The sequence below is a fragment of the Notechis scutatus genome, chromosome 1 (assembly GCF_049901735.1).
Source record: "Notechis scutatus isolate UNSWTSFEM ecotype Mainland chromosome 1, rNotScu1.2, whole genome shotgun sequence".
NCBI classification, from domain to species: Eukaryota; Metazoa; Chordata; class Lepidosauria; order Squamata; family Elapidae; genus Notechis; species Notechis scutatus.
This window is the reverse complement of record NC_142009.1, coordinates 6772851-6787579: the sequence shown is the minus strand read 5'-3', so window position 1 is coordinate 6787579 and position 14729 is coordinate 6772851. Positions and strand designations below refer to the sequence as shown.

The following is a 14729-nucleotide window of genomic DNA, read 5'->3' as shown; positions in this document are numbered from 1 at the left end:
CCAGAATTTGTAAATGCTCCAACACTGGAAGTTTTTAAGAAGAGGTTGGATAACCATTTGTCTGAAATGGTATGACTGTTTAACTGTTGCTTGTATCCTTACAATCTATATTGACTGTTTCCTAGTATGATTTGATTGCTTATTGTACCCTATGACTATCATTAAGTGTTGTACCTGATGATTCTTGACGAATGTATCTTTTCTTTTATGAATACTGAGAGTATTTGCACCAAGACAAATTCCTTGTGTGTCCAGTCACACTTGGCCAATAAAGTATTCTATTCTATTCTATTCTATTCTATTCTATTCTATTCTATTCTATTCTATAGGATTTCCTGCCTAAGCAGGGGGTTGGACTAGAAGACCTCCAAGGCCCCTTCCAACTCTGTTTATTCTAATTCTATTCTATTCTATTCTATTCTATTCTAATTCTATTCTATAGGATTTCCTAAGCAGGGGGTTGGGCTAGAAGACCTCCAAGGCCTCTTCCAACTCTGTTTATTCTAATTCTATTCTATTCTATTCTATTCTATTCTATTCTATTCTATTCTATTCTATTCTATTCTAATTCTAATTCTATTCTATTCTAATTCTATTCTAAACATGCAGTGATAAAGTGGCAGGACTGCTCCCTCCGAGCAAAGCCTCACATAGAGACTTTTCAGTTTTGGAAGAGATGCAGAGTTTTCTTGGAAACTGAAGGAAAGATGCATTTTTATTTTAGAGAATCCTAAATCATTCACAGAGACACAGAAATGAGATATTCTCTTGCAAATCAATTCTAATGCACAGGGATGGGATTGAATGCAGAAATCCTTAGGTTGGTCTGCCCCCTGGTGGCCTAAGGAAACATTGCGGCTTCGATAAAAGTGGAAAATACCAATTATTTTATCATTTGGTAGATTGATATCCTGATTTTTTTTTCTTCCAGGGCTTGGCAGTGGCATACACTGTATTTTCTATCTTTCCGCCCATTTCTCTGTAACAACAGAGGTAGGTCAGACTGGGCCAAGAAAGAGAGTTCAGCCCAAAGTCTCCAAGTAAGATTTCTGTGGCTGAAAGCAAATCCCCTCATCCTGTTAAGAATCCGAATCAAACAGGAAATCGCTTTTTTCTTTATTGGTAGTCCTCGACTTATGACCCCAGTTGGAACCAGCAACGCTGACCAGGGAATTCTGGGAGATGAAGTCCACACCTCTTAAAGGGGCCCAGGCTGAAAAACGCCGCTCTATTTAAACACCTCCAGCTTTTCCCACTGGGAATTTCCCCAATTACCAGCTGAAATCTACCTGGCATTTAAACCCTTATTTTCCATCCCACCTTTTAGAAAAACAGCAATTCCTCCCTGCCTTCCGCATGCCAGAGATCCTCGAAGGCTGTTGCAGGCAGTCCTCGACTTACAACGGTTCGTTTAGTGACCAACGGCACTGAAAAAAAGTGACTTATGACCGTTTTTCACACGTACCACCTTTGCAGCACCCTCGTGGTCACGTGATCAGAATCCAGACTTTTGCCAACTGGTTCATACTTATGACCGTTGCACAATCTCCTTTTGCGACCTTCTGACAAAAGAAAATCAATGGGGAAGCCAGATTCACTTAATGACCGTGTGACTAACAGCCGCGGTGATTCCCTTAACAACTGTAGCAAGAAAGGTCGTAAAATGGGGCAAAGCTCACTTAATGCCTGTCTCGCTTAGCGACATAGATTTGGGGCTCAATTGTTGTAAGCTGAGGACTACTTGTGTACTACGTCTTCTCCAGCCTTCCAGTTAGTCCTTGGTCATCGTGGCTGTTCACTTTTGAGGTATCCACAGGTAGACCATCCCGTCATCCAAACCACCATTTCTGGTTTTTTTCTTTGAAGACGTTTCGCTTCTCATCCAAGGAGCTTCTTCAGCTCTGACAGGATGGTGGAGGATGGAAGGATTTATATTCCTTGCGGACAGCTGGTCATTTGCATCCTTTTAGACAGTCGTTCAGGCCACTTGGAAGTTTATCTTTGGTATATAGAGTGGTCATGTGATCAAAACTCAAGACACTTGGAAACTGACTTGTACTTACGACAGTTGGTGTGCTGATCAACTTTTGTAACTTTCTGATGAGCAAACTTAAGAGGCAAGCCAGATTCGTTTTAACAACCAAAGTTACTTACTTAACGACTGCAGTGATTCACTTAGCAACTGTGGCAAACAGGTCATAGAATGGTGCAAAAGTCAACATCTGTCTCGTTTAGCAACAGAAAGTTTGGCCTCCATTGTGGTTGTAAGGACTGCCCGCAGTTAAGCGGCGTGTCAGTCGGGGATTTTAAGGGGTGTTTTAAACCTCACGATCAGCAAATATAGTTTTAAGGAGCAACGTAAAAATTAGAAAACTTCCTCTTCTCTAACCTGGAGTTTCCTGTTGAGGCAAAGAATTTGAGGGTAGTGTCTGTGATGACCCAACGGGGCGTGGCACAAAATCAATGAAATCACAAAAGTAGGAAAAGTCCCTTTAATTCCTCCAAGTTGGCCCCCAATGTCCAGTTATCATCGGCTGGAGAAAAAAACTCTCCCAAGAACAGTTTTTAAAGGGAAGAAATTACGTCCGAACCCAAAGTACATATAAATTATAAATAAAAACCAACACAAACCACTGCTGCAGCAATTAATGAGACAGGGCAGGATAAGGAATTGCAGACTTCGAAAGATAATGAAACACACAGTTGGGAGGACGCCAGAACCCAGGTAAGACTTGACAAACCAAAATAATTCACGCTTTGCTTCCAGCAAGGTGCTGTGTGCAAACACCCTTTTAAAATCCTGTTTTCCCAGCTGCAGCTAATGAAGGGAATCAGGGCCCTTTTCTCCCCCGTAACCCACGTTGCTCCCTTCTCTGTTCCTGTGTGCCCTAGGTGGACCTGCGTCTTCCTCTGAATGCCCAACCAGACTGTGCCCTTCCCCAGTTTCCTCCACAGCCACCGGAGCCACACTCCCACTCCCTGTCAGCTGCTCAACCTCCTCCTCGGAATCAGATTCCAACAGGGGTATGACAGTGTTAGAATTCTGTTGTGCAATCAAAACATGGTGAACAGATGATTTCCCTTCTATGCTGAGGTGACACTTATACTCCAGAAGCTGGACACAATAAGATGTGCAGTTGGGCTACAGGTAGTCCTCGCTTAATGACTGGTCACCTAATGACCATTCAGTTACAAACCCCCATAAACCTGTCCTCGAAGTTATGGCTGCTGCATCCTAGCCACCACGGTCACATTATTGCATTTTGGATAGCAATAGAAATAACACTTATATACTGTTTCACAGTGCTTTACAACCCTCCCTTAAGCAAGTTTACAGAGTCAGCATAACGCCCCCCTCCCCAACAATCTGGTTCCTCATTTTACCGACCTCGGAAGGATGGAAGGCTGAGTCAACATGGAGCTGAGTCAAGATTGAACTCCTGGCAGTGGGCAGAGTTTGCTTGCAATAGCAGTAGCACAAACTTATATACCACTTCATAGTGCTTTACAGCCTCTCTAAGCATCTTAGAGTCAGCCTATTGCCCCAAAATACCAGGTCCTCAGAAGGATGGAAGGCTGAGTCAACCTTGAGCCGATGAGAATCAAACTGCTGACAGTCAGCAGAATTCACCTGCAATAGTGCATTCTAACCCCTGGGCCACCATGGTTCTTTTTTAGTTGCAGTCTCCCGCAAGTCAACATTTGTGACTTTTTTTCTTGGTTTCTGGCAAAAATAAATAAAAAATGCCCCTCATGTATTTAGCTAACAACTCTGTGGTTTGCTTAACAGCCACAGATACGCTCAGTGACCATGGTGACTCGCTTTATCCTTTTTGTAAACCAGTCATAAAATTTAATCCAGTCATGTGGTGTCCCGCTTAATGACCCCAACGACTTATAGGCAGTGCTCAACTTAAGGTGACAATTGAGCCTAACATTTCTGTTGTTAAGAGAAAATTTGTTAAGTGAGTTTTGCCCCATTTTACAATTTTTCTTGCTACCATCGTGAAGTGAATCACCGCAATTGTTAATAACTTGGCTGTGAAGTGAATCTGGCTTCCCCGTTGACTCTGCTCGTCAGAAGGTCGCAAAAGGGGATCACGTGACCCCAGGATGTGGCAACGGTCATAAGTAGGATCCAGCTGCCAAGCGTCTGAATTTTGATCACATGATCACAGGGATATTGCAAAGGTCATAAGTGTGAAAAACTAAAACAAGTCCTTTTTTCAGTGCCGTCGTAACTTTGAACGGTCACTAAATGGAACGGCTGTTAAATCAAGGACCCCTGCACTTCCAAAATTTCAGGCTCAATTTGCGGTTGTTAAAAGTTACAACCTATACTTTGGAGCCAAAATCAGAGCGAAAAAGATAATCTCTGACACAGGGGAAGAATGTTTTTGAAAATGTTTTTGCACTTGAAGAAAAGCAATTAGATTGGGACACACATGGATGGTGAAAGGTTTTGTTCGTTTGTTTTTAATGCTCTAATCCCAAAACTGCTACATTGGTTGCAGCACAGATTAAAAGCCAAGCTTAGAAATTGCGACAGAGAAGCGGAGTACAAAATCTACATTCCCGTTTCTTTAAAAAAAAAAAACATTTTTTTTCCACTCCCAGGTTTTAAGGGCACGTTCGTCCTGTATTCGGGGGGCTCTGCTTACTTTTAAAAATAATGCTGCCATTTAGGGAGAGGGGGGAAAAAAGGAAACTAAATTCCATTTTTCTCCAGCTGACAGCCAGTGACCAAAGGCCCTTGTAAATAAATGAGAGAGATCAAGTAACCAAAGGATGTTTTTTGCCAAACCAGATATTTTCAACACTGGTGCCAAAGTTTTCTAGGACAGCGTTCCTATTTAAGGAACTTGTATCCTGAGGTAATATGAATGGGCAGAGGTATTTCTAGACTGGCCACAAAGATTGCTCATTAAAAAAAAAAAACCCAAATGCTGAAAAAGTTTGATCTGGGATGGATGGCCACCTTGGCAAGATCTATTCACATTAAGACAGGCAAACCTGAAATCTAATTTTTATATATATTTGGATTTATCAACAAGAAAACAAAAAATAATTATCTTTTTATTTCTTGCACCAATATCCAAATTTCCCCGTTATTACTCCTCTTTTCCATCCCGGCTCATGAGGATGGAATTTGTTTTAAAACACTTGACTGACATATAGAGGTCTGGTGCAGCTATTATGGCCTCGTACAATAAACTAGCCCAACAATGCTGACCCTACAAGATGCATCTAATCGCAAAACTATTGCCACGTTCGAGATCAGGGTTTCTCAATCTTGGCCATTTGAAGATGGGTGGACTTCAACTCCCAGAATCCCTAAGTCAGCATCCTGGAATTCTGGGAGTTGAAGTCCACTTAACTTCAAGTGGCCCACGTTCAGGGATAACCATTCTCGATTTGAGATTCGAACAAGCACACGGATGTAGGAAGCGTTTAACGCAAGGCTGGTCTTTGCAACTTTTAAGACTGGTGGACTTCAACTCCCAGAACCCCTGTCAGCATCCCGGAATTCTGGGAGTTGAAGTCCACCTAACTTCAAGTAGCCAAGGTTGAGGGATAACCATTCTCGATTTGAGATTCGAACAAGCACACGGATGTAGGAAGTGTTTAATGCAAGGCTGGTCTTTGCAACTTTTAAGACTAGTGGACTTCAACTCCCAGAATCCCTCAGTCAGCATCCCGGAATTCTGGGAGTTGAAGTCCGCCTAACTTCAAGTAGCCAAGGTTGAGGGATAACCATTCTCGATTTGAGATTCGAACAAGCACACGGATGTAGGAAGTCTCTAATAATGGAAGGCTGTCCGGTTTTGGCCACTGTTAAGACCGGTGGCCTTCAAATCCCAGAATTCCCCAGCCAGCCATGCTGGCTGGGGAATTCTGGGAATTGAAGTCCACCAGTCTTAAAGTTGCCACGGTTGGACACTCCACGTCTAATAATGTATTAGTGCTTGGAAGATCCTGCCCTCTCACTAGGCACAGCTACTAATTCGACAAAAACACAACAAGAGTTGTTCTCCACAGGAAGCCACCTGCGATATATCCAAGGAGGACTTTACTGGCCACAGACCCCCTATTTAGAGTGGTCGTCTCAGGTGACTGTTGCTCGTCGCTTTCCCACTCACAGAGAAGTTCGAGGGGGTGTCATCGCAACGTCTTTCAACACTTTAACGGCTCGGCTGGAAAAACTCCGGTGGACGCCCCGAGAGGTCACGTCCCACCACCAACCTCAGCTTTTCACGTGGTCTCCCCGCCAAAAGGGATTTCCAGGTCTCTAAGGTGAGGAGATGACCACTCACACCAAGCTATTTACAAAGGAGGAGAGAGAGAGGGAGAGAGAGAGAGAGAGTCAACCCAGCCATTGAGGGCCGTGGCGTGACTTTTTAAGAACGAGGTCATTGTGCGACGGCGGGTGGACGTTGGCCGTAAAAAAAAGAAAAACCCACTCCATGGGGAGGGTGGATCCTCTCCTTGGGTTCGGCTGGGTTCTCTTCTGATCCCTCCTCCGGAAAACAATGGGGGCAGCTCTGCCTGGCTTCATGCCGGATAGTTGTGGAGGAATTCCTTCAGCTTGGTGGGGTAGTCGGTCATCACGCCGGTGGCCCCCAGGTCGAAGGCTCGCTTGTATTCCTGGTCTTCGTTCAGCACCCAGATGTAGACCTGGAAGGAAACATCTGGGCATCATCTAACCTTCCTTTGAAATCTCCCCCAAAAAAAACACCCGATGTTTCAACCTCACTGCCTTCCCAGAGGAAATTTCACTGCTTGTGGGAACAACCGGTTTAGTTCACATGTGTTGTGTACGTATTATCTATCTATCTATCTATCTATCTATCTATCTATCTATCTATCATCTATCTTACTGTATCTAACTACTCTATATCTATCTGCATCTATCTATCTATCATCTATCCATCTCTCTCTCTCTCTCTCTCTCTCTGTCTTATCATTTCTGTCTGTCTCTGTGTCTGTCTGTCTGTCTATCTATCTATCTATCTATCTATCTATCTATCTATCTATCTATCTATCTATCTATCTATCTATCTATTGATCCATCTATCGTGAAATACCACTCACGCATCATCACAAAATCTCCAGAACCGTAAAGCTTACAAACTTGAAATTTGGCACATTATGTTCCTCTTGGCTTCTAGGGGCTCACTAAGAAAGGATTTTTCAAATTGACCATCAGAGCTATTAGTATTTCCTATTATTATTATTATTAACACGCTCTGATGCTAAGGAGTTCTACTCCCCCCTCCCCACCTGGAAAGAAATCTCTTCCAAATGCAGAACACAAGCAGAGGAGTTTCAGTTTCACAGCACCAAGCAGCTTTAGTACAAGAACAGTTGAGCTAAGCCACACCCAGGATCCTTGCTGTCACCCTCTTGCTCACACAGCAAATACTCTTTCAGTTTCCAAACAGCCCTCAACTCTCTCACACCCTGACAGGACGCTAGCCAGATGAATACTGATGGATGCTGGTAGGTAGAGGCAGAATTTTTTTCCCTTTATTTTCCTTCCCAAAAACTAAGCCCGACCACACAGTTTGGTAGCGAAGCACGGATATCGAGCTAGTTTGTTTATTTATGTATTTATTTTATTTATTTGATTTGTCAATTGCTTACAAGGTAATAGTGAAAAAAATTGAGGGGGGTTTTTGGGGGGGGTTAATTTTTTTTTTTTTTTTTGGGGGGGGGGGGGGGGGGGGGGGGGGGGGGGGGGGGGGGGGGGGGGGGGGGGGGGGGGGGGGGGGGGGGGGGGGTTGGGGGTGGGGGTGGGGGGGGTGGTAAATTGTTTTTTTTGGGGATGTCTTTTTTTTTTTTTTTTTTTTTTTTTTTTTTTGTGGGTTTGATTGGGGGGGGGTTTTTTTTTTTTTTTTTCCTTTTAAACGGGGGGGGTTTTTTTTGGGGGGGGGGTTGTTGGTGGGAAGGGGGTATAAGTATAAACATGAGTAAGAATTCAGGAAATAGGTACGAATAATGCTTGTGGATGCTTGTGAACAGCTATTGGGACCTTCTAACCAGCAAAATCAATACGGAAGCCAGATTCACTTAACAACCACGTTACTAAGTTAACAACCGCAATGATTCACTTCACAATTGTGGCTAGAAAAGATCATAAAATCAAAGGCTTTTGTCCACCAGAGAGAGGCAATCGATCCCATAAATAAAACTGGTTTTCCAGCGACCTCTGATAATCCAGAGTTAGTTTCAGGGGCGACAGATTGTCCATCCTTCCTAGACCTCAAAGGAGTTTCTCTTTGCTACGAACACAGCAGAGTAAACAAAGTAGGACAACTTGCACCCAACTCAGCCTTGGTTGTTTGAAGGACAAAATGGCCTCTGGCGTCATGTAAACAAGAGGGAAGGAACCAGAATCAACTTCCATCATTGGAGGTTTTTAAGAAGAGATTTTTAGGATTAAGTGAAGTATGGCATATTTTTTCCGGGTATTGCGTCACATGTCCAAAATATTCTAACTTTCGCTTTTTAATGGCCATCCTTCACCTAATCCTCCAGGGAATGATTGGAGGCCAACGAGATCTAGGCACAAGAAGAATCTCATGGCTTCAACATCTAAGGCAGTGGTCACCAACCAGTGGTCCATGAGAAAATTTTGATGGTCTGCAGAAAAATTATTTGCGCTTTTATATTACACTAAATACTATTTATCTTTTTTTAAAAAAATCATATTAGTGGTCTGTGGGATTTAAAATTATGAATGTAGTGGTCCTTGATGTCTGAAAGGTTGGTGGCCCCTGATCTAAGGGACCGGTTGGGACAAAACTCAGCAGTACTTTTTCGTGCAGCTGTTGATAAAAATAGGATCGCCAACTTGATTGCCAATATCCAAGGATGGCTATGGCAGGAGGAGGAGGAGGAGGAGGAGGAGGAGGAGGAGGAGGAGGAGGAGGAGGAGGAAGGGGGAGGAGAAGGAAGGAGGAAGAAGGAGGAAGGAGGAGGAAGGAGGAGGAGGAGGAGGAGGAGAAGAAGGAGGAAGAAGAAGAAGAAGAAGAAGAAGAAGAAGAAGAAGAAGAAGAAGAAGAAGAAGAAGAAGAAGAAGAAGAAGAAGAAGAAGAAGAAGAAGAAGAAGAAGAAGAAGAAGAAGAAGAAGAAGAAGAAGAAGAAGAAGGAGGAGGAGGAGGAGGAGGATGGTGATTGGACAACCATTTGCCTGAAATGATCTAGGGTATTACTACCCAAGCATGGGGTTGGACTAGAAGACCTCCAAGGTCCCTTCCAACTCTGTTATTCTATTCTGTTAAGGCAATTGGCTCATATTTATGACAGTTGCACCCAACTTGGCCTTGATTGTTTGAAGAAGAACAAAGTGGCCTCTGGCATCACGTAAACAAGAGGGAGGGAATCAGAACTGGCGGGTTTACACAGAAAGGAAGGAGTTTTAGGCTGGGCATCAGGCAAAACGTCCTGATTTTACAAGCTGTCAGCCAGCGGAATAGCCCGCCACATGAAATACTCAGTTCTCCATTGCTGGGAGTCTTTAAAACAGAGGTTGGCTCTACCTTGGTAAGCCCTCAACGAGGGAGGATCTCTACAGGTAGTCCTCGACTTACAACCACAATTAAGCCCGGTATTTATGTTGGTGAAGTGAGAAATTTGTTGTTAAGTGAGTTTTGTCCCATTTGTACAACTTTTCTTGACACATTTGTGAAGGGAACCGCTGCAGTTGTTAAATTGGTTGCCCAATTTGAAACTGGCTTCCCCACTTTGCTTGTCAGAAGGTCGCAAAAGGGGATCACGTGACCCTGCCCCCCCCCCCGGGGACACTGCAACCGTCATAAATGTGAGTCCATTGCCAACAGTCTGAATTTTGATCAGGGGACCACAGGGAGGCTGCAACGGCTATACGTATGGGAAATGGTTGTAAGTCACATTTTTTTCAGTGCCAAACGGTCGGTCACTAAACGAACTGTTGTTAAGTCGAGGGCCACCGGTAAGTCACCCGCTTGCGACCTTCTGACCAAGAAAGTCAATGGAGGAGCCAGATTCACTTAACAACCATGTGACTGACTTAACGACGTCAGTGATTCGCTTTGTCAACTCATAAAACATTCCTATGCCTGTTTTAGTAGTTGGAAGGGAATCTGGAAGAGCAGTGCAGCAGTTTTGAAGTGAAAGTGTCAACTCATAAAACATTTTGTATACACGTTTTATAGTTGACAACAGAAAGGGAGGGGGGAGTTTCAAAGAGCAGGCAGCAGTGTGGAATCGAAAATACATTCCATTCATGTTTTCTTCAAAGACTGATTAGATGGCTGAAGCTTCTGCCTCGAAAAAATCTAATTGGAGAGCATGACTGATGGATATGACGTCCATCTTGGCTATGGACGTTTTTTTTGTTGGGTGATACACCCAGAGGGGTGGGGGGAAAAGCAGGATAAAGAGTGACAGTGAATTACGTATCTCAGAGGTGGCTACGCCCAGATTAGAGCCAGAGATAGAATGTTACCTTCAAATAAATCCTCTTTAGTTTTGGGAGTGTGGCTCAAGGCTCATGATTTAATTGAAGTAACTGCCGGAACCCTGACAGAAAGTACATTCTAACTCTTATCTTTAAAAGACTGTAACTAAAATACCAGAGCTTTGGCCCGGGGAAATCCTTAGTTGGAGAATGTGATTGATGACACCTAGCCTGTGAACGTGCTCAATTGGAGAATCTGGTTGATGAGACACCCAGGGGGGAAACAGGGTCACAGGAGACTGTAAATGACGTATGCCAGAGTTGGCTTCATACAGGGCAGTGCCAGTATGTCACCTCTAATGAATACTTTGAAATTTTTTGAAGTTTGGCTCGAGAATCATGATTCAATTAGGGCAATTGCTGGAATCCTGACACACTTAACAACTGAGACAGGAGAAGTTGTGAAATGGGGCAGCACCCGCTTAGCAAATGTTTCACTTGAGCTCAGTTGTGGTTGTAAGTCGAGGACTATCTCGATGGTCCTAACTCAAGAATGACTTGTACTTGCCCCAAGTCACGTCGAGTATAGAGTTGAGATATATTTACAGATATTTTGTAAAAATGTAATACTATACCTGAATTCCTCGAGCAGTAAGATGATCAAATAAGGTTTTCCTCATTAGTAATCTGTAAACATAGCAAGGAGATTATCAATTCATGTTCAACCCCCAACTGTCCTTTCCCTCCATATACAGATTGATAAAAAAGAAACTGCGGGCCAGCTTTTCCCTTAAAAATAACACTTTAATGGGTTATAAATGTTACCATAATACACCTGGGATCCAAAAGAGACAAGATGGCAGCTCTCAGCCAATTCCAGCTCCTTTTTTGCTGGCATCGTAACTCCAGCTGCCATCTTGACTTTTTTGACCTCCACAGACGCTTCCACCCATTAAAATAACTGTTATCAGCAGCATGGTGTCCGCAGATTCATGCGGGATGATGAAGAACAGACTTTTAAATATATATATATAAGAGGAATTTTATCGAGGGAGGGGTTATGGGGTTTCAGGTGGAGAAAGTCTTGCCCATTAGTTGTTAACAGACCCTGAAGAAACTCAGTTTCCTCCTGGCCTATCTTTCATCATAAACGTGGTTTGGGTGCAGGAATAGACACTCTGGGCATGTCACAGATTGAGCTAACCTCTGATAGGATTCCAACTATGGGCAGAACAGAGAGACAGTTTGGTCTAGTGGTTAAAGCAACAAGCTAGAAAGCAGGAGAGGATGAATTCCATTTTAGCCATGAAATCCGGCTGGGTGACTTTGGGCCACTCACCAGGAGACAGGGAATTCTAGTCCTGTCTTAGGCATGAAAGCCAGCTAGGTGACTTTGAGACAATCACCAGGAGACAGGGAATTCTAGTCCAGTCTTAGGCATGAAAGCCGGCTGGGTGACTTCAGCCACTCACCAGGAGACAGGGACTTCTAGTCACACCTTTGCATGAAAGCTGTCTGGGTGACTTTGGGCCAGTCTCTCTCAGCCCAACTCACCTCACACATTGTGGCCCACAATGATTTGTGGGGGAAATAGGAGGAGGAATGTGTGTTGGATATGTTCTTCACCCTGAGGTCTTTGTAAAATAAATAAAGGATAAACATAAAAATAAAGAAATGCGTGTGAGCAGAGGGACTTAATTCTCTTCTCTGCCCAGTGGAAGTGGATTAACTTAGAAGGAAATCCGTAATCATGCAGAAATGCAACAGGCAGCCTCCTCTGCATATATATCTGCTTTGGGCTTTGGGAAAACTTGCAAACCCTAGTTTGCAAACCCCAAATAGTAACCAATGAGTTTAAGGAAGCGGAATCAATAAAAACACAGACCCCCGTTGCTTAGAAAAGAGACGATGGTTACCCCGAAACACAATGGTGGGGGAGACTTATTATGGGTGGGGGGAGATGATGGAGGAGGGGAGAAGAAAGATAGCAAGAATGAAAACAGAGGGCTCGGGAAAAGAAGGGAACCTTACATGTCAATAAGCCATATGGTGAATCGCTCACTCTTTGAAATCTTCTCTACTTCTTTCAGCCTGAAATGGAGAGAAGAGACGTGACACTTGCAAGTCATCCTTTGACTTTTAAGCATACGTTTAGTGACCGTTCAAATATTTGTAAATGGTATGTTGAGGAATGTCATTAGAATGCCAGTTAGCAATAGCAATAGCACTTAGACTTATATACCGCTTTACAGTGCTTTGCAGCCCTCTCTAAGCAGTTTACAGAGTCAGCCTCTTGCCCCCAACAATCTGGGTCTTCGTTTTACCCACCTCGGAAGGATGGAAGGCTGAGTCAACCTTGAGCCGGTCAGGATCGAACTTCCTGGCTGTGGGCAGAGTTATCCTGCAATGCTGCATTCTAATCACTGTGCCATCATGGCTTCCTTCCTTCCTTTTCCCTCCCTCCCTTCCCAAGCAATACCACTTCACAGTGCTTTGCAGCCCTCTCTAAGCAGTTTACAGAGCCAGCCTCTTGCCCCCAACAATCTGGGTCCTCATTTGACCCACCTCAGAAGCACGGAAGGCTGAGTCAACCTTAAGCTGGATGTCGCCCAAACAGCCACTTACTTGAGAATGATGGAAGGCATGGGGATCTCCAGGAAGTCCTCCATGATCGGAAAGAAAGGAAGAAGGCCAGTGTAGAAGAGACCGAGGAGAAGGAGGACACGGCGCAAGCAGAAAAGGATGGGGATGTGGCAGTTCTGAGGGGAGAAAAATCCAGGGACACCACAGAAAGGTTAATTCATGATGCAATATACCCTGTTATTGCACGGACTTCTCATTTTAGGGAACGTCGCTCAAAAAAAAAAATCGTAACTGCGTAACAAGAGTGGGAAGGGAACTTGGAGGTCTTCTAGTTTGACCCTCTGCTTAGGCAGGAAATCTTATATAACATTCCAGACAATTCTCTAAAGCAGGGCCCACCCGGTCGGCGGTCCCGTGGGCGGCGGTCCTGCCGGCTGGGCGCCTCTGTATGAAGTGCTTCTGGTGAGCTTTCCGGCTCACCGGGCTCCTAATGCGGCTTCGTACCGGCCGCCTAAAAAGGTGGGGATACCGGCGGAAATAGTTGGGGATCCTGTCTAAAGATAGTAAATCATCAATCAACCAATCAATCAGAATAGAGCTGGAAGGGACCTTGGAGGTCTTCTAGTCCAGCCCCCTGCTCAGGTAGGAAATCCTATATCATTCCAGACAGATGGCTGGCCAATCTCTTAGAAGTCTCCAATGTTGGAGCACACTACTTCTGGAGCAAAGCAGTTCCATAGATTAATTGTTCTCAATGTCAGGAAATTTATCCTTATTTCTAGGTTGCTTCTCTCCTTGATTAGTTTCCATCCGTTGCTTCTTGTCCTGCCATTTCTACACACAGAAATCTTTCAGGACTTAAGCTGAACTTATTCTCCAAAGCAGAATAATGGAATAGGTGGAAGGGACATTTGAGGTCTTCTAGTCCAACCCCCTGCTCAAGCAGGAGAACCTATATCATTTCAGACAAATGGCTGTCCAATCTCTTCTTAAAAATTTCCAGTGTTAGAGCAGCCACAACTTCTGATGGCAAGTAGTTCACAGATTAATTGTTCTCACCGTCAGAAAATTCTTCCTTAGTTCTAGGTTGCTTCTCTCCTTGATTAGTTTCCATCCGCTGCTTCTTGTTCAAATATTTTGTAGAATAGGTTGAACCTCTCTTCTTTGAGGTAGCCCCTCAAATATTGAAACACTGCTATTAGTTCACCCCTAGTCCTTCTTTTCATTAAACTAATTAGGAGATGAACCTGCACAAATTTTCGTACATGCACATGAAAATTTTAATCTGAGGCCTCTACAGGAAGCATCCATTAAAATGTACTTAGGTACACACACAGGCAGTCTTTTGACTTACAACCGGTCACTTAGCGAATGTTCAAAGGTACAACCTACATTAAAAAAAAGGGAGGGTAAAACCAACAGGGTGTTATCATTCTCTATTTACCTCCTTGTGACACTTTTCCACAACCTCATGGCTGACGCTGCCCCAAACCGTCAAATGTTCTCGTTTGTAAGAGCTCACCAACTCGGAAACCTAAGATCAATAGAAAAAGGAAATGGATTATTAAAATAAAAATAAAAATGGCTCTAACAGTTTGAGTTGGGTTCCTACATTACTGGGTGATGAGTTTAAGGATGAAACATTTTCAGGAGGTAGGTGATAAGGAGGTCATCCTCGACGTACAACCACAACGGAGTCCAAATT

At 43.8% G+C, this 14729-nt stretch overlaps 1 protein-coding gene across 4 annotated transcripts in view; it reads right to left on the bottom strand.

The window, feature by feature from the left end:
- Positions 1 to 5055: 5055 nt before the first annotated feature.
- The window catches only part of GDPD1 (glycerophosphodiester phosphodiesterase domain containing 1), a 52978-nt gene continuing 43304 nt past the window's right edge, over positions 5056 to 14729 (bottom strand). For 3 of the 4 annotated variants that reach the window (XM_026686511.2, XM_026686509.2, XM_026686510.2), the window contains exons 6-10: positions 14469 to 14558; positions 13067 to 13200; positions 12473 to 12532; positions 11077 to 11128; positions 5056 to 6675 (exon numbers count right to left, since the gene is read on the bottom strand). In XM_026686511.2, the coding sequence (XP_026542296.1) occupies positions 6553 to 6675; positions 11077 to 11128; positions 12473 to 12532; positions 13067 to 13200; positions 14469 to 14558 (459 nt within the window). In that variant the 3' untranslated portion in view covers positions 5056 to 6552. The remainder of the gene's footprint in view (positions 6676 to 11076; positions 11129 to 12472; positions 12533 to 13066; positions 13201 to 14468; positions 14559 to 14729) is intronic. The other variant, XR_015747747.1, reaches the window with a different exon arrangement.